At 44.1% G+C, this 19,228-nt stretch overlaps 2 protein-coding genes across 4 annotated transcripts in view; both read right to left on the reverse strand.

Moving 5' to 3' along the window:
• Window positions 1–364: 364 nt before the first annotated feature.
• CTSK (cathepsin K) lies at window positions 365–10,535 on the reverse strand. Its single transcript, XM_019740006.3, has 8 exons — window positions 10,394–10,535; window positions 8,771–8,894; window positions 8,191–8,313; window positions 7,950–8,105; window positions 6,748–6,966; window positions 3,228–3,393; window positions 2,872–2,977; window positions 365–1,062 (listed from the first exon to the last, which is right to left on the reverse strand). Exons 2-8 carry the CDS (start codon window positions 8,891–8,893, stop codon window positions 963–965), a joined length of 993 nt encoding a protein of 330 aa, XP_019595565.1. The 5' UTR covers window position 8,894; window positions 10,394–10,535; the 3' UTR covers window positions 365–962.
• Window positions 10,536–11,935: 1,400 nt separating this feature from the next.
• The window catches only part of ARNT (aryl hydrocarbon receptor nuclear translocator), a 53,996-nt gene continuing 46,703 nt past the window's right edge, over window positions 11,936–19,228 (reverse strand). For 2 of the 3 annotated variants that reach the window (XM_019740003.3, XM_019740001.3), the window contains 8 exons: window positions 17,813–17,923; window positions 17,580–17,655; window positions 17,303–17,426; window positions 17,008–17,110; window positions 16,496–16,643; window positions 15,097–15,259; window positions 14,514–14,683; window positions 11,936–13,834 (listed from right to left, as the gene is read on the reverse strand). In XM_019740003.3, the coding sequence (XP_019595562.2) occupies window positions 13,745–13,834; window positions 14,514–14,683; window positions 15,097–15,259; window positions 16,496–16,643; window positions 17,008–17,110; window positions 17,303–17,426; window positions 17,580–17,655; window positions 17,813–17,923 (985 nt within the window). In that variant the 3' untranslated portion in view covers window positions 11,936–13,744. The remainder of the gene's footprint in view (window positions 13,835–14,513; window positions 14,684–15,096; window positions 15,260–16,495; window positions 16,644–17,007; window positions 17,111–17,302; window positions 17,427–17,579; window positions 17,656–17,812; window positions 17,924–19,228) is intronic. The other variant, XM_019740002.3, reaches the window with a different exon arrangement.

A 19,228-nucleotide genomic window follows, 5' to 3' on the forward strand; every position in this document is an offset into this window, starting at 1 on the left:
GAATTAATCCTACCATTATAAAGAGTCTCAAATGTCCTCTTTTGTTAACAGCAAACGTTTCGGTTCTAGAACTTCAGGAGGCCTTAAGATATTTTTTCAAGACCCAAGTTTATGTGTCACTTAATCCGGTCCCCATAAAATGAAATTAAATATTGAAGTCTCCCTATAGCCATTTAACCCCTGAAATTTAGTACATTTCTTAGTACAGAGTAAGCACCTAATAAATATTGAAGGAATGAACAAATAAGTGAATTGAGATGAATTGTTTGTGACGCTCTCTTCAAACAACGAGCACATCAAGTGCGAGGAATGTGTTTTATGCACCTTTTTGTCTCCAGCACCTCACACAGTATCCAACACGAAATGAGTGGTTACTAAATAACTATTTATTAAGTTATAGACAAGAGATAAATACTCAGTTTACTTTAAAAACGCAAAGAAGGAAAAAGAAAACACATTTCTTGTATCATGCTAACTTGTACCAACAATTTAGGAATAGATTTATGAATTGGGGTATAAAACACAGAAAATGTCTACTTTGGGAGATAGAAGAAGTGACCTTGGAGGCTCAGAAGTCTCCAAGGTCACCTTGGTCCCCAAACTGTTCAATGAGAATCTAGCCTATCTGAAGACCTGTGGCCTCTAACTACTTACCCAGCATCCGCCCTAGGACAACAGTCAGGGCAGGCTGCGGTCACCTCTCTTAGCCTAAGAGCACGCCTGTTAGGGAACTTCCTCCTGTGGCTCAAGTGAAAAACTAAAGGCCTTGTGTGGAGAAAAGGGAAGCAGTAGGAGGGTCCCTTGAAGCAAAAACAAACGGGGAGACTGAATGGACAATCTCTGGATTACTCCCTCTGCTTCACGAAACGCACACCAACTCCCTTCCAAAGTCCATCAGTAAGGCGCACCATCACACCATCACGGAAAGAATGAAAGAGCAGGGTGGGGTCGGCCGGCTGGAGTCACATCTTGGGGAAGCTGGCCAGGTTGGCAATGCCACAAGCGTTGTTCTTATTCCGAGCCATGAGGATATAGCCTTTGTTTCCCCAGTTTTCTCCCCAGCTGTAGAACCAATCAAGACAAATACTTATTACCCTCAGGTATTTAGGTATGAAAACACTGAGTACCGTGCTAGGAACTGATGGCATACAAAAGTGAATAAGACTGTTTTTGACCTTAAAAGAGTTCAAAGTCAAGAGATAGAGAGAAGGCATAATGCCATAGGTCTCAAAGGTAGGAGAGATTGCTTTTGATCAAAGGATCAAAAAAGACTTACTGTATGAGGTGGCATTTGAGCTGAGGCCAAAGGCTGGATAGAATCTGGTTCTATGGAAATGGGATGCCAGTGGAGGCATGTGAAGTGAGTAACAGGAAAGGCAGGAAAGCATGGGACACGTGTTAAGATCACATGGCTGAAAACTCAGGTGCCTGATGGGGTGTAGTGAGACTTGTGTCTGGCAAGGTAGGTAGAGATCCGCTGGACTTATTTTTATGGCCAGACTAAAGAGTTTGACCCATCGTAGCGGAGGAGACACTGAAGGTTTCTGACTGGGAGAGTGATCTGATCCGATCTGTGTTGTAGGACGAGCAATCTTGAAAACATGAGTCTAGAGCATGCGAAAGAGGCAAGAGAGTCTGAAGCTGTGATCACAGGAGTAAAACCCATAGGAGAGATGAATGCAGCTAGGAGAATGGATGAGATTGCTAACGGAACAAGTGGAGAGAATAGAAGGTTAGGGGGGAGAGCGAGAGAGAGAGAATGGTCTGTGTATCTTCCTAAATTGTTTTCCTGAGTTTTCTGTCCCTTTTCCCCAACCAGCCAATTCTCTGATTACCCAATACATTTTCCTTAAGACCTGTCCCCTACACCTGTTCCCTTTTCCACAGCTCCCCAGTGACCCTGATCCTGCCTGGGCGTGTCCCTTATTCCTCCCAGCTCTCCTAGATGCAGCCTCCCCCCTTGGCACCTGGGTAAGGACACGGTAAATGCTTGGGACTGGGAAAGGGAAAACACAGGACAGAAGCCATGGGAAAAGGAACACCTTCTTAGAAGGGTGCTGGGGTTTGCCCTTAGTTGGGACCGTGATATAAAAGTTGCATTTGAAGCACCTCCCAGCCTCACGTTCTATCCTGCCAGCCAGCAGCCCAGCCCTGGCCTGTGAACTCCCCAGAGGCAGGACGCAGTGATACTGCCAGGCTGCTGTTGACCCCCGAGGAAGGCAAAAGTATAATTCTCATAAATCTGCCCCCCAACCCCCCGCCAAAGTCACAAGGGAGCCAAGGTTACCCTGTCGTTTTATCTATTCCCAATAATAGTGAAGGAAACATGAAGTTTTGCTATCTACTTTCTGGAAAGCGTTTTTCTCCACAGACTTCAAAATCTTTGGCCAGTTCACCTATGTGTCTATCCTAAGTGTAACTAGAAGGGCAGAAAGCTGCCGCACGGGACAATAAACCTCCACATTGTTCCCGACTGCTTTTAGACAAACTGATGATGGAAACCTCCTGAACAAACTGATCACGTTAGAGAACAGAGAAAGAAAAAATATATAATTCCAAAGCTCCTGCTGGTCCTTGCTGCCTCTCTCTGTTCTGGTTAGCTAGGTCGGTCCTTCTTGGGGGCCGTGAGACCACTGAGCTCGCGCAGACGTCTTGCTCCTTTGTGACTAAGCACCTTCCACAAGGACCAGCCGCCCAACACAAACTCTGAGTACTGCTGTCTGGCCATTAAATGTTAGGGTAGCCTCTGACTGAGAATTCGGAGACAACTTTGTCTTGATTTGAGAGAGAGAAAGGACTCTTGGGAAGTTGGAGTTGAGGCTGAGTGTCCAGAGGGAGACTGAGTGACAAATGTAGTGTTCCCATCATTACCTGTTTTTAATTATCCAGTGCTTTCTTCCCTTCTGGATCCCGTATCCCACGGCCAAAACCGCATGGTTCAGGTTATCGCTGTTGCAGTTTTCATCATAATACACACCTAGGAAACAATCAGTCAAGGTGAGGCTTTCTGCCACCCACTCCAGGAGACCAACCCTCCGTGGAATCCCATCCCATCAGTAGGGCTTCTGACATGGATGCTCTATGCTGCGGCAGCTGTTAGCTTCTCTCCGGCAGACTCTGTCTGACTATGGAAACTAAGCACTGAAAAGGCCCAGTGACCTTTGCGAAGCTGCCCAGCCCACATCCTGAGAGACCGGTGAGTGTGCTCTGGGGGAACAGCTCCCTACCTTTGCTGTAAAACTGGAAGGAGGTCAGGCTTGCATCGATGGCCACAGCCACGGGTCCCACGCGGGCCACTGCCCTCTTTAGGGCTTTTTCATTCCCCTCGGGGATCTCTTTGTATCCTCTGCACTTGGCTGCCTTGCCTGTTGGGTTGTACATACAACTTTCATCCTGGAAAAAACAGGGTTGAAATAGGATTAGGACAAAGCAACAGGCAGTGAACTGGTGAGCAAGAAACTCTACCAGTGTTTCAACTGACGTTCAGTGAACTAACAGGGGCTGCAAACTGGCCTCCAGAGAGGGTCTGTTCGTTCTTCATCAGTTTCGACAACTGTAAAAAAGAATATGAAAAGTGGACGCCTTGCACCATACACAAAAATCAGTTCCAGGTGGTCTTGAAACATAAATGTGAAAGCAAACACCATGAAACTTAGAGAGAGAGAGAATACTTTTAGTACCTCAGTGTAGAGAAAGATTTCTGAAATAAGATTTGTTTTAAGGCACAGATCACCTTCTAGCCCTGTAGTATGTGTGAGCCTGGGAGGGCAGGGATGCATCAGCTGCTGTGTGTGTGTGGGTGGGGTCGAGGCCAAAGCCCAGCTAGGGGGAAGGCCTGGGCCCTACGCACCTGTCTCAGGGGAGCTAGTGTGAGGCGAAGAGCTTGTGATGGACCTCGTGCTCTCATGAGAGACAGAAGAAAAATAACAGAGCCTGACAGGAAAACAAATTAAAAAAGAACTTAGTGATTTGGCCTGTGAATTTCCAACACTGTGGTTTGCAAGTCCAGGTAACAATGGTACGCTTCACTGGCAAGCCACAGGCATGAAATCTAATGACCCCCCACGTGAAGGTGGTAGGTTTTTTTTGGCAATTCATTTTCCTACAGACCACGCTTTCAAAACCCTAAAGATGCATCTGGAAGAATACATTACCTACATATTAACAATAAGAGCAGCATTTGACATGATATTCTAAGATTACACGATATCCCGTCTTAATAATTTCTCAAGATTCCTTTGTTTGCGGCCATATTTCCCTTGATGACTCCCTAGTGCCAAAAACTGCACAGATCTACAAAAAAATTAAATATCTGAGGAATCGTTTCGGAACGACGTCGTGCAATGATACTTTAAAGCCAGCATAATGTGCGTAATGTGCTGGGATGAACTTAAATTACTGTATTATCTGGCTCTTGCCCTATCAGATCTCTTCCTTTCTGAGTTTTATTTTTCTTTACCTCCCTCCATTCAGTCACATGCTCAGATGTGAAGTTCTTTCAGTTTTGGACAATAACTGCTTTTTAAAGGCTGTAAAGCAGATGCAAGAGAAAAATTGCTTAAGATTCAGAATGTTAAAGGGGGAACACATATCTTATATGGCTAATTCTCATTTTAATTGATTATGAGAACCAAATCATTCCACATTGTTCCAAAGTGCTGAAGACATCATTTGAGGGGTCAGGAGAGCAGAAATGAGAAGTCAAATGCTCCTTGCATTCCAAAATAGGGTCTCAAATATTACATAATTTTTCATTTAAATTATTCAGTCTCTGAGCTAGTAGTTAAACACTGTCTCAATAAACTGGTTAATATAGTACTGAATAAACGATGCAAACTGTCCATGGATCAACTATTAGCTCTGATAGTATTTATTTTTCTTTAAAATAGTTAAGTTGCACAAACCTTAAAATTGGCTGCCTGTATTAATCAACACGGAAAAAATTATAAACGTAAATCTGATTTTTTTGTTGTTGCATATACTGTTGGGATTTGTTTAAGTTTTTGATATCATGTGATGACAAAAAGTTGTCAAATGAGTAGTCGACAATTTAAAAACGAGTGTTTTGCCAAGTTCACATTATCTCACTCACTAAATGGCCAGATGTGTTCAGAGTTAAAAAGCTAAAGTGTTCAGGCAGATTTAATACACTACACACTACAGCAGCCCCAGCGTTCAAACAGGACTTGGGACCCAGCAGTTTTGAAAACTGTACACCGATTAAATGAATTGTTTTTCAGGTACCTCCAGTTTCTCAGCCTTGTATACCTGACAGCTAAAACACAAACAAACAAAAAGACATAACATGGAATCATAATGGGATGAAATTTACAAAATGAAGTACTGTTTTGATGTGGCCAATGTCATGAGGTGTTGAAACAACTTTACTGTGTAAGTTGTTAAATATCCAGTGAAATGGACCTGTTCAGTCATTTACGTTAATGAGCATTTTATTGCAGCAGATATCATTTCAGACGACTAAACATGAAGAAATAATGCTTACTGCTACTGGGGTTTTTTAAAGGCACAAACGGCCAAGGAAAAAATTCATAATTTCACGACACTAAAATTAAGAACTTTTCTGGATTGAAAGACGTCAGAAAATAAGCGAAAAGACAAACATCGACCTACAACACACAGAGTATTAGTATTCAAACATTTTTTTAAAATTCCTAAAAACCAGTAAGAAAGAGAAAACTAACCTAATTAAAAATGGAAAAATGATATAATATAAAGTCAATGCAGACAGCCAGATAAACGTACTGATGAAGCTGTCTCTATGGGATTTCTTACACACTGCCCGTGGGAGTATCCATTTTTCCAAACCCTTTGGTAACCCATTTGACATTATCTGGTAAAGCTGAAGATGCATGTACCCTGAGTCGGCCGATTCTGTCCCATGGTTTTATATTCTAGTAAAGACATTCTTGCACTTGTGCACAGAAGACACGCTTGGCAATGCTTGCAGCAGATAAACAGATCACGCAGATAAATTTGGCTCTGCTGCACAACTAGTGGCATGAATTTGAGTATGCTGTTTCATCTCCTTAAGCGTCAATTCCCTCACTTACAAAGTGAGGCTAAGTCTACTTTACAGGGCGGCCATGAGGATTACATGAGCAAATGCACGAAGCACACAGCTTAGCACAACACAGCCATCATTTTTATTACTAAAACTTGCTGTTGCTGCTTCAAAGACGCCTGCTACCAAGGCCCCCTATTATATTATCTGTCAGCCCCAGGTACAGTAAAAAGCCCTCAGATCTTCCTTCTTTTGGGTAAGACAGACCTCCTTCCTGTTGCTAAATGATCTTCTAGGAGGAAGTGAGTTGATCTCTAAAATTACAACAAATATGAAGCAACTTGTTTTTCTCTCCTTTTGTATATGTTTGCATGTTAACTTAGACAATTTGCTTCAGTGAGCTCCAGATCTGCAGTGAGATTCATGAAGTTGGCATGGTGGGTTTGGGATTTGTGATGGGAACGGAGGAGCTCCCAGAAACCTGCTCAGAGGTCTGTGGAATAACCCGTCCTCTGTTTTCTCTCCAGGGCAGAGAAGCAGATCGCCTCTGGCAGCCTAAGCTCCTCCAGACTGTGGGAACCTTCCTGGCCTTCTGTGGGCACTTATCCCATCAAGAAAGCAGGATAAGTTAATAGCAAACGCGATTTCTAGAATTGTCTCCAGTGCGTAACAGGAGGGGAAGGAGGCGCCATGACAGAGCTGTGTAAGTGTGGGGACAGTCTCACCTGTCCCACATACGGGTAGGCATCTTCAGAGTCGATGCCCCGGTTCTTTTGCACGTACTGGAAGGCGTTGGTCATGTAGCCCCCTCCGCAGCCATCATTCTCAGACACACAATCCACCAGGTTCTGGGGACTCAGATTTAAGAGTTCACCGGTTTTCTTCTTGAGCTGGCCCTCCAGGGCACCCACAGAGCTGAACGCCCAGCAGGAGCCACACTGACCCTGAGAGGTGGAACAGAGAAACTGTCAGTCACTGCAGGTGCCACTTTTTGTTTCTTCCCTCTACCTGGGTGATGAAGTTCCAGACAGTTTCGAAACTCCAGCACACAGGTCCCCGTGGCTGTTCTTCATTTAACATTTGTTGCATTGTCATTGCGCTGGTAACGATTTTGGTAACGATTACTACTGTTGTTACCATTCATTGTAGTGAAGCAGAGAATACTGCCTTTGCAACCCCTTCCTTACCCATGTGGCCTTGGGTATGTTACTATACCTCCCTGTGTCTCAGTTTCCTTACCTGTAAAATGTGGATAATAATAATATACTTAATGGGATTAAAAAATTAATTCACGTCAAGGATTTATAAATTTCTGACACATAATAATCTCAAAAAGTGCTAGCTATTATTAGGGTTTGTTCAGCTAGAGTGTAGATTTTAGTTTCCTGTTCTATTTTTTAAGATTGAAGAGTTTTTGAAGACACGGGTTATGACTTAGTTGTCTTGAATCTCTACTGGCTAGCACTACACCTGGTAGATTCTGGGGGGAAAAAACAGTTTTTGTTGAATGAGTGTTAAATCAGTAGATCATCTGGTTGATACAATCAACGTTGTGAAGGCCATGGGAAAACTGGCATTCTCATGCTGGTAAGAATGTAAGAGTGTAAAACCTTTTTTGGAAAGGAGTCTCTGTGACCTAGTGATTTTAATTTTGGGATGTATTTTGCGTAAATATTTGCACCTGTGCACAAAGGTGCTTATAGCAACACTATTTGTAAAAAAAAGAAAACCCATAAACAACCTACATGTACAAAGCTGGAGATGAGTTACATAAATAATGGAATAGGCTATATTCTCTTAGCATGGGGAGAGGTACCATAATTCCTTGCCCCTTTTTCCTGGGGCCTTCATACCTTAAGAACAAAGCAGCAGCAAAGGAAGAGATCGTGCCAGTTTACCTACCCACACCCAGGAGACCGGAGGGTACCTGGTTTTTGACCGGAGTGACGTATCCCTTCTTTCGATAATCGATCGAAGTTGGGACTTTGCCTTCCCAGTCTGGGATGTAGAGGGTATCGTTACTGCGGGAACGAGATGGGGGTACTTTGAGTCCAGTCATCTGCTGAACCACCTCTTCACTGGTCTGGGACAAAGAAGAAAGAGGCCAGGCCTAAGCAGCGACCTGAGGCCAACAGGGCAGGTAGGCCAGGTGTGGAGGCTCAACTCACCATGTCCCCCAAGTGGTTCATGGCCAGTTCATAGCTATGGACGCCAAGGGAGGCCTCAAGGTTATGGATGGAAATGTGCTTCAGGTTTTTTTCCCAAATTAAACGCCGAGAGGTTTCATCCACCTAAAGAGAGCAGTCAGTACAGGCATACACTGTGTGCGGTTCACAAAGTTATATGATGTAATACTGTGGAGGTTTTTAGGAGAAAAGATGCAAGTTCCAGTGATAGAGTTTACCGTCTAGTTGGGCAAATGACCACGGGCTTATTAAGAGCATGCAAAAAGAAACATGAATAATTGAATGCAAAGCTCTGGAGAGATGGATAGAAAAGTTGCTTATGGATTAACAACATTCATCTGAGAAGTCGTCCCAAAGGAAAAAGATAAGACAGTTGTAACGAAAAGGAAGGATAGTACTTGATGGAGGGTGAGTCGAGGAGTAGGAATGAAAACCCCATGTTAACAGTTAGGGGACGGGGGCAGGGTTGCTTGGCTGGGGTGGTGAAAGTATTGGGACAGAAGCAGGGAGCCTGGAGGTCTCAGGCTCCCCCCCACCGTGCTCCCCTCCAGGTCCTCGGCACCTTGCTATTATATTGCCTCCTGTGGGTCTTCTTCCACAGCTCCCATTGCGTGTCCAGTATCTCCTCGGGGGTTAGAGCAAAGCTCGCCAGGGGCAGCAGCAGCAGAACCTTAAGACCCCACATTCTGGGGAAGGGGACAATTAGAGGAGACTCTTCTATTTGCCAAGAAGTTCCTAGCCTGGCTTAGGATGAGGAGCTACCTGGAGACATAGTCCCAGACAGGTGGTTCTTCACCTTTGGGAACCATAGACTCCTTTGAGAAGCTAAAAGTTTTGCAACCCACTATAACCCCTCTCACCAGAAAAATGCATGCACACACAGTCATTCTGGGGAGTTCCAGAACCTGAAGTGCTGACCCCCTTCCTCCGCTGTATGAGGCTTTATGAGGAAGGTAGACAGAGAACAGTGGTGGTCAGGAGGGGTCTGGGATTGGATGGGGTGCTGATATACCTGGTTCCGTCATTTGACCTAGGGAGACTCAGGGCGCGCGCACGCGCGCGCGTGCACACACACACACACACACACACACACATCCACAGACAACTAGAAACAGGGTAGAAAATGGACGATCAGCGTGGGCTCAGCATTTGTCTCGGTGCCCCCAGCAGACTTGGAAGAGATGGGCAAGGTAAGTGCAAGGGGATGACGGTGGTTGGAGAATACACAGAGGAGAGATTTCCAGCTAAGTTCTGCATCCCGACCACTTCCAGGCATCTTTTTCTTTAGTGGCTAAATTCTTTCCTTTTTCCAGATCTTAGCAGGCGTCGACAAGGGTAAAGTTGACCATATTTCCTATTTTCTAACTGAGAGAATGGATTTCCTGTCTCCTCAGTATTCTTAGCAGTTCTTCTTTCTCTTCTGGTTCCCCCCTCAGGCAGGAAGCTGTTCTAATCTTGACCAGCTGCTGTGGGAAGGTTTTGGGGTTGTTTTTTCTCTGACAACAAAAAATCTCTGTGACCGCCTCACAGGCCAAAAAGCCTCAGAACCAAAGCTTGTTAAAAGAATGTAAGACAGAAAAGCAATGTGCTATGACCATTAAATACACAGCTTTATAGAAGTTTGGTCTAGCGTCGCTCACTTCTTGCAGTGGCTTACTTACTTATGTGCCCTCCATTTTAAGAACAATTTATAGTCTTGCATAACTTTTGAATTTATAGTCCATTTTTGTGTGCTCTTTGCAAACTGGCAAATATCCAGCAGGACATTTACTATCCGGAATGTTAGGGACTCTGAGATGTCACAGATTAGGAAGTACTGAGCTACCGTCTCCCTGCACCACTCCACCTTCCCGCTACAAGTTAACCCTTTGCGTACCTTTGGCCAAAACAGAAAACCCCACATAAAGGGCCAAAACACAAAACCCCCCCTTTGAAGGATGGGTAAAGGATCCCCTGTATTCTTGGCTTTCACTAGTAACCACGTATACATACAAATCACAAATCCTTTAGAAGAAATCCTAAAGATTTCCAGGTAGATTGTATACGGCCAGGAAATGACCTAAGGGCATCATTTCCATCCACGCAGCCTTTGGATCCCCGAGTCACTACACCCCTAACACTTCTACGATGCAGAATTGGCAGGAACAGAAAAGCTAAAAGTACTAGGAAGTCGAAAAAACGTTACCTGCTGGCAGGGATCTGTTCTCTGGGCTGGTTTCCGCAGGGAACTGTGGATAATGTGAGCGGATGACTGGGGTGCTGGATTTATTCCATTAGAATTGCGGAAGTCAGCTCCAGCTGTTGGTTGGAAAAATTGGATGGGAAAGAAGGGAGGGTAGAAATGCTGAGAAGGGGACTTGGGGGGGGGGGGAGGAGGTAGTGGATTTGCATGTTTCTGCGTGGGGGTGTGCACCTAGGTGGAGGGTTGCTTTTTTTTCAGTTTCACATCGACTCTAAGGGCAGACCAAAAAAATAGTAAAAAAACAACCCTCAAATCACATTAAGTTGGGGCTTATCTTCTCTTTGGTAGCTAGAGGGACACAGTTCTGGTCTCCCCCATCCTTATTAATTATATTGGGGGGTCACGTTTTCCTGACTTTTCCATTACTGTCTCTCCAACTTTGAAACTTGTTTTGTATTTGTGTCTGATGCTCCCATCAGAGGAGAGGGAATAAACACAGAAGGCTAGGAAAGAGTCGTAAGGGAAGTCAGAGGTTCCAAAAGCATCTGTATTTTATAAGCTTGTTGGCTAAGTCGTTGCTGCTTCATGGAGAGTATTAGCTCTCCCAGCCAAACATGCCTTTGCTGAGGAAGGATGTGCCCAGAAGGGCCAGATGAAACCGGTTCTAAAAGTAACCCAAAGCAGTACTCCTGGGAATTTCTGACAGCACATGAATCAATGGCATAAGCACTGCCAAGATCACACGTGACGTCCCTTACTAAGCTCTCAGGTGGTGGGATGCTGATGAACAGTGCCTGTCTCAGTTACTAAAACCCCCAGCCCAGGTCATCTGAGCTTCTCCTACTTCCCCCAACACCCAGGCATGTGACAGATCATGAGTCTAGCTCAGCCCCCAAACCACACCCCCAAACTCCATTTTCTTCCATAACCAGATGTGGGGCAACAGGAAAAGAGGGTCCTTGGAGCAGGAAGAATACATGGGCTCTGGATTCAGTTTCTGGCAGGATTACGCACGTATTCCTCAAGAACACAGTTCTCTGCCTCTGGGTTTGACGATGCGCTGACGAACCACATGGTCCTAGAGGCTTGCCAGGTCCGGACCTGAACAGTGTAAATTTCCCCGTCCCTAATTCCTTTTCACCCAGAGAGGAGGACATCCTGGAGGAAGGAATCCAGATGGGCGCTGCTGGTCTCAAATCCCAATTCTCCCCCGCTCTCCCAAGGATTTAGGTAATCCCCACCCCCACCCCCATGGTCAGATGTCCTTGCTGATTTTACTCAGAATGAGTCAGGGTCAGGAGGACAACCAAGGAATGCTGAGTGATCCGAGCCCTGTGATTCCTGATTCCTGAAATTATAGACACACTGTGTTTTATGTTTATATATTTGGAGCTCAGGCTATGGATTCAACTAGTTGTGGGTGTTTGTTGTTTATGAGCTGGAAAGGAATAATAAAGCCGCAATCAAGATGACACAACACAAAGCTTACAAAAGGAAAAAATATTTTGTTTTAAAATACTTGCTACATGTCATTATTTTTGCCACTGTACAAAGGCCAACAAGAACAAAACAAAACAATCAAAAATAAAACCCTGAAGGAAAAGCGGAAACAAAACCCCCAGAGCATCTTCTCCCTCCCCGCTCCAAAAGCCCTGTAATAACTGTACAATATTATAGTTCTGATCACATTTAAAAACAGGTGATTATTAAAAAAACAAGGATTTCATTGGAAACTCAACTTTTTGGTTTCTTACACTGTGATATAAATATATATGTATACTGTATGTGTGCACATAGAATAAAAAAATAAACTGTTTCCTTTCCCACTCCACGGCCTGGCACCAGACTGGAGACAAAGGGAGGGAACGCCCGTAGTGACTGCTCAGCCTCTGCAGGCCCCCCGTGCGCCTTAGTCCACTATGGCTACATTTAACGTCTTCTCCTTATTAATTCAGTCTTGCACTGAAGATACTGGCCTGAGCCAATGAAGAAAAAAAGGCTGATCCACATGACTGTTACCTGAGGACGACGGGTGACAGTAGGAAGCTGTGCCTACACTGATATGGCTGTAGTTAGTGACTAAGTGACCCTGTCGGGGATGGGCAGCCTGGCCCTGTCTATCACATGGTTTATGACACTTACGCTATCAAGCAAATTCAATCTCAAGACGGGAGAGAGGGAGCAAAGGGGAAAGAACTACAGGCCCAGAGGAGACCTAAGTCTCAATTTCTTGCCAGACTGGATACTCTGAGAATGGGATGAAGAGGCCACTTTGCAAGGCTTGGTATTTGGTATAAACTCCAGCAGTGTTTTCACTGGGCCTGCTAATCCAAGAAGTTGAGTTTCCATGCAGAAATAACCGCCACAGAACACACACAGGTGATTCCGACAGAAATATGCAGCATTATCCTTATGGCCACGTAGGGGACTTCTGAACATGTTTCTCTTGCCAGCCTATCTCCGTAATGTCTGCAGATCTTCCATGTAAGGCGAGAGCACCAAAAGCAGGAATGACCCAGCTTTATCACTAAATATGTTTGATGAGACCAAACAGATCAACAGAAGACTTTACATATCTGCTTACAGTTGCATATTGGCTGGGCATCGATGGAAGTGCAGCAAAGTCATTTATTGAAATACTCTTTGGCTGCAATACTAAGTGGAAAATACCTGGAAGATTTAACTCCTTAGGACTCTTAGAAAAAACAGAGAAAGACAAAGATAAAATCTGGGACAAATTTTGCATAACTCCCTAATAGGGAGAAAGAAAACACACACATACAGATACACACACACACCACACACACACACACGCACTTTCTCTCTCTCCTCTCTTGCTTCCTCATTCAGTTTCTTTCCAGAGGAATTGCTCACAAGCAGCAGAAAGAAAATTTGCTCCCGTCCTACAGCCCCACATACACCTACCACGTTTCATGGTCCTCATTTACGAGGACAGTTCTCCTTTCCCCCACCTTAGTCAGAATTTCTTTCCAAAAACGAACCATAGAATCCAAGGCAAACGGTGGACGTCAAGTTCTCGAACCTGCCCTTGACCTTAGCACAATCATTTCTGCACAGATCCCTGGTCAGGAGACCTAGGAAAGGCATTCCTAACCTCACCCAGCCTCAGTTTCTCAGAGGGTCCCCAAAGTCTTGAGGATTCAACCCCATGTCATCTACAAATTCTCTCCGAGAGGCGGGACGAAAAGGGGAAGGCCAGAAGTGAAAGGGCGTTCACCTTAGGGGTGAGGGAAGGGAAGGGAGAGGAACTTTTATTTTGTTTACAAAAAGAGTTGCTTTTGAAAAACAAACGGTGACTTTTTTCCCCCACCCCTTATCCTCACCCCAATAGTTCTATTCTGAGAAGGAGGGAAACATAGTGAGATCAGGAAACTCCTCGCTGTTGTAGCTGCTGCCCTGGTCTCCCAGCATGGACAGCATCTCCTGAAAAGAGAAGAGCAAGTTTGGGTCACATCCCGGGATCCCTTCTGTGTACCGAGCTCCTCCCCACATCCCTGCGCCCCCATCCCTGGCCTAGAGCTCCTGCTCGGAGCCCTCTTTCCTCCCGGCGAGTCTGGCTCCTGGCGATGCCAACCTTGTCTCCTAGTCCCTTCTGCCTTCCTCCTACAGTCCCACATTTCCCCCTTTTCTAGTCCTCAGTACTTTCAAAAGGAGAAAAATATGCCTGCCACATTTCATGTAACCCCCTGGAGGTTCTTACGGAGTATCTTTCATCCTATTTGTTTTCTACCAAAACCCGTTTTGCCTTCTTTCAACCTGTGTTTTAAACTAGCTCTTCCTTTGTGCTAAGATTATTCCATTCAGTCTTACAGTCCCCTCAGGATGTATGTAAATGGACCTTTAGAATCAGTACGTTTATTATACACAAGCTACTGTGCAGTGGGAATGGACTGAAACTAATTCCATGTCTTCGCAAGTGGTCTCGTTAGAGGCTGTGTGCATCACACTAAGTTCACAGTCTTTCCAATTAATGACATTTCTGCCCCTGTTCCCACTGCGTCTTCCCCCACACCCCAATCACGCCCACTCCATGCATGCTTCCTCTCTGTCTCTCCTCCCTGATCCTTTCTCTCTCAGTTCCTGATTTTCGGACTCTTCTCACCTGGAAGACCTCAGGCTGGCCGGGTTGCTGTGTTGACGGCTGTTGAACGTGTTGCTCATTAGAACTGGACCGATGGTGAGGCTGCTGGCCCTGCCACTGTGGCCAGACTCCCACCCCCTCTGCTGTCCGTGTCTGGAACTGTCCTGCGGTCTGCCCAGCCTGCTCAGGAGCTGTGAGGAGGAAGAAACTTCAGTGTAACTCCAGTGGAGGGAAAACCTAGACACAACACACAAGTGATTCATTTCACCGGGAACCGTCCTCCCTTCTCTCTGCCAGTCAATGCCTCTTTTAAAACCCAGCCTAAGCTAATTTTTCTTCTCTAGGGGCCTTTCCAAAGAGTTCTTTGCTCATGTTAGATTAAATTCACCTATTATGAAATGTATATACCTCCATGCTTTTTGTTATACGTGCGAAAGTCATTTTCATGTGGCTAGGTTTTAAATTCCAGATGGACTGTCGTCTTGCATTTCTCCACAATTAGCTCAGTGCATCCAGGACACAAGCAAACTGTTGTATTAAACTACCAAACTCTTTCTCTTTAGGGGTGTGGTTTTCCTGTTACCTCCTTCTGGTCTGAACTCACCAAAGCTGGACCCACGACTGGTGAGACCAGGGTAAGCAGCAGCGCCAGGGGACGCGGTGGGAGCACCGGGGAGGGACATGGGGCTAAAGGAGGACGGAGTCTGAAAGCTGCCCACACCAAACTGGGCAGAGCGGGTCTTGGCTGTAGCCTGCGTGGCCACCTGCTAGAAGAGAGAAAGGCACGGAGAAGAACACACGGACCGTTAGCACGACTGCACATCCACTCCTAGGAGAGTCACGCCCCCCGTCAATCACTGGGTTCGAGCCAGCTCCCACTCCCCCTACTGCGCATTTCTGCCAATTAACTCCCAATCTCCCTGGACACTATTTTTGAAGCAGTTGTGATAAAGTACAAAAAGAACTATGGGATTAATAAAAGTATACATTTAGAGTTGTGAGAACTAAAAGAAAATGATTTAAATAAAAGCATTTTACAAATTGTAAAGTGATATAGAAACTGGAGGCATGAATAACAGTATAGTATCACATATGGAGAAAAAACACTTTGCATCATTTTGTTCTTCAGTCTGCATTGCATCCATTTGTTCCTAATGATGCTTTTTGGGGTAACTAACATTTTTCTCATCATAAGACTAACGCATATGTATTGCAGACTATTTGGAAAGTGAAGGAAAATAAATAGAAAAAAATCACTCATAATTCTACCACCAAAGACCCATAGTTAAAATTTTTGGATAATTTCTCCAGTTTTTATTTTCTTGTGCATTTTTTTATATATACAATTGAGATCATTCTCCATATAATTCTGGAGCCTACTTTTGGTTTTGACTTTTTTATTGAAAATATTCCTATTTAACTATTTACATTTATATTATTACTATGTATTATAATACATAATACATACTATAGTTATATGTATTATAATACATAATACATACTATAGTTATATGTATTATATGTGTTACCTATTATATATTACTAACATAAGTATATATAAATATATGAAAGAATATTAGTGTTAGGCTTAACATATTATATATACATATACGCATATATATTATAAGGACTTTTCAACACATATTTTTTTTGTAAACAGACACTACTATGTGTAAATTCCTAATTAATTTTCTCTTTTGTTCCTGTATTTTGTCATCCTAACCAAAGTGGAAACTTCTTTAAATTTACTCCAAAACAAATCTGAAAATTGAACCTGTTCTAGATGTTCTGTGTGAGCAATCTAATTTGAAGTGAATATGTGAAAACCATAGACTTTGAGATTTTTATCTACTTGCTCCCCACAAAGAAAAAACCGGAAAGTAGGCAGTGGGAGCTGAGGAGAAGGTGCCTAAGATAGACAAGAATAACTTCACACACGGAAAAAAGTCCGACCAACCAAACAAAAAACGACACACTGGCGAGAGAGAGATGAGAAACTTTACCTGGGCAGAGAAGCCTGGGCGGGTGCTAGGGGTCCACGTTGGGGCTGCTCCCTGGGTGGGGTTGGAGTGGCGGGAAATCTGGGCCAACATCTGCCCTGCAGAGGCTGGTGGCTGGACGATGGTTACAGGAGGTGCCAGAGCACTATTTCTAGGAGTGAACAAACAGTAAGGTAAAGGATTAAAAGGACGCATTTATCACAAACTCTAGGAACACAGGCCAATCTAGCACTCTCCTTAGGTTCCCTTAACTTCCCGGGGGTTAAGGAAAACTTGATAGCAGAATTTGGAGAAAACAAGGAAGACTGACAGTCACACACTCATCGGGACACACAGAGATGGAACCTGGAGCATGGCAATAGGACAGGTGTGGCAATAGGACAGGAGGAAGGAAAACAGCTTGTCTCATCCTAGGCCCTGCAAGTTCCACTGCTTTGTAGGCAAGAATAAAACCTGGATTCAGCAACTGAATCCCTCAGTTGCCCTGTCAAGCAGCACACACATATGGGGCTCACCTGAAATTCTCTGCCGGCCGGGGGGTAGGAGGGAATGTGCTGCCCTGGGAGAATAGCTGTTGGGTGGCAGGGACAGTGCTGGAGGAGAGGCCTTTACTCTGATCTGCGGACCAAAAGGAGCGGGGGGGAGGGCCGGTCAAGGGGCTGTAGTATATGAGTTCAGCAAGTTCCTATTTACTCAGGACGTATTACGATTATGTGGAAATATGTTGGAAGACTACTGATTGGGCTGCAGCAGGCCCATCAGTCAATGATTGAAATGAGAATTTAAAAGGAGAGTGAGGAAGAAACATACCTGCATTGATGTTGGAGTAGATTTCTGAAAATCGTGGATCTCTATCCTGGGCAAACAGACCATCTGACTTCTCGAGGGACTTGCTGTGTTCTGGCCCTGTGGTTGTCACAGGCTGAACAGAGACCTGTGGAATCCAATGATAGAAATAACCACGAAAGGTTTAACATGACAGGTCAATAACCTAAAGTCCAAATAATGATACATACACTCTGACTGGCACTGGGGGGACATTTCTTAAGGAAACGCTCACCATCCTCTTCCAAGGAGACACACTCACCTGGGAATGACTGTAGCTGGCCAGTCCATCTCTTCCTGGTACCACATCCAAGTCCGTTTGCTGTGGCTGTTGCTGCCTGTATGTCAAAGGCCAGTGAGGAGAGAAATAGGAAGATTCTTAAAAAGATTCTAAGTAAAGGGCCTTTGAAAAATAAGCAACAGGAAAGTGGGACTACAGACAGCCACACCCTGGCTAGTCAGTGCTGAATAAGTGATTCTTCTGTCCCTTCTCACCTGGGTGCCAGCTGCCCTGAGCCCATCTCCAGGGGTAAATTAGCTGTGGGACCCAGCTGCGGCCTCTGGATTGTGCTGGACAGTGTAGGTCGTGGTTCCTGGCTGGCGTTCCTGGGAAATGGAGAGGAGAGCAAATGGTGGGGCAGGGGGATGATGTACAGGAAGCTCTGTGTGTCCCCTATAGGCGGGGCAACCACTGATAAATTCCCCTTTCAAGTCCAATCCTAAAGGTAACCTAAGATCTCAGATTCAACACACAATTCACACTGTGGACAACATGGTCCAGAAAAAACTCCTATGGCACATGCGTTCATCTGTTTGGGTTCTAACTCCTCTTAGGTATTCAATACCTAGTTGTTGTGGACGTGTGTATAACTATGCCTGCATGTCCATATTACTGTGTTTTTAAAAAGTCTAAGTAAAAAAACTGAAAGCGTACATACTGACACATTAAAAGAGGTTATTTCTGAATAGTGAGAATTTCTTTTCTTCTCTTATAGCTTTTGATACTTCCCAAATTTTCTATAAAGAATACTTATTTAAAATATTAACAATTAAAATTAATTGTGGCAGGGAAAATTCTATGTAAAAATGGAGAAAGCCATTATTTCCTGAAACAAGTTCTTTTTATCTTTTCTATTAAGCTTACTGGTGACACTGGCTAATAAAATTACATAGGTTTCAAGTGTATAATTCTATAATGCAGTCTATATATTGCATTGTATGTTCACCACCCAAAGTCAAATCTCCTTCTATCACCATATATTTGACACCCTTTACCTTTTTCTACCTCCTCCCTTTTTCTCTGGTAACCACTAAACTAACTGTTGCTGTGTCTATGAGTTTTTGTCTTGTTCATTTGTTGCTTTCAGTTTTATATGCCACATATGAGTGCAATCATACAGTTCTCAACTTTTTCTGCCTGACTTATTTCGCTTAGCATAATCATCTCCAGATCCATCCATGTTGCTGCAAGTGGCAATATTTCATCTTTTCTTATGGCTAAGCAATATTCCACTGTATGTATGTACCTCATCTTTATCCAATCATCTACTGAACACCTGGGTTGCAGAAACAAGTTGTTAAAAAGATTTCAAAATTTAAACAAAATGGAAACACAAAATACTATTTGTTCTGTAATATAAAGATGCAAAAACAAAAATCTACAATAATCATGATCATATACCTGAGTCCTAAGTTAATAAAAATTCCTAACCCAATCCACTCTGTTATACTAATTAGCAGAAAATTAAACTTTACAAGCCAGAAAAACTGATTTGAAGGATACAGATCCAGTGTTATTGCCAGCTACTACTCACACTTGCTAATTCCTTATAATCAGATCTTCAAGAGGTGGGTTTAAAGCCAGTGCTACAGACAGATTAAACGGAAAGGAAGCCACTTGACACTCACTGG

The sequence above is a fragment of the Rhinolophus sinicus genome, chromosome 7 (genome assembly GCF_057876585.1).
Source record: "Rhinolophus sinicus isolate RSI-liver-muscle chromosome 7, RSI-T2T, whole genome shotgun sequence".
Taxonomy (NCBI): domain Eukaryota; kingdom Metazoa; phylum Chordata; class Mammalia; order Chiroptera; family Rhinolophidae; genus Rhinolophus; species Rhinolophus sinicus.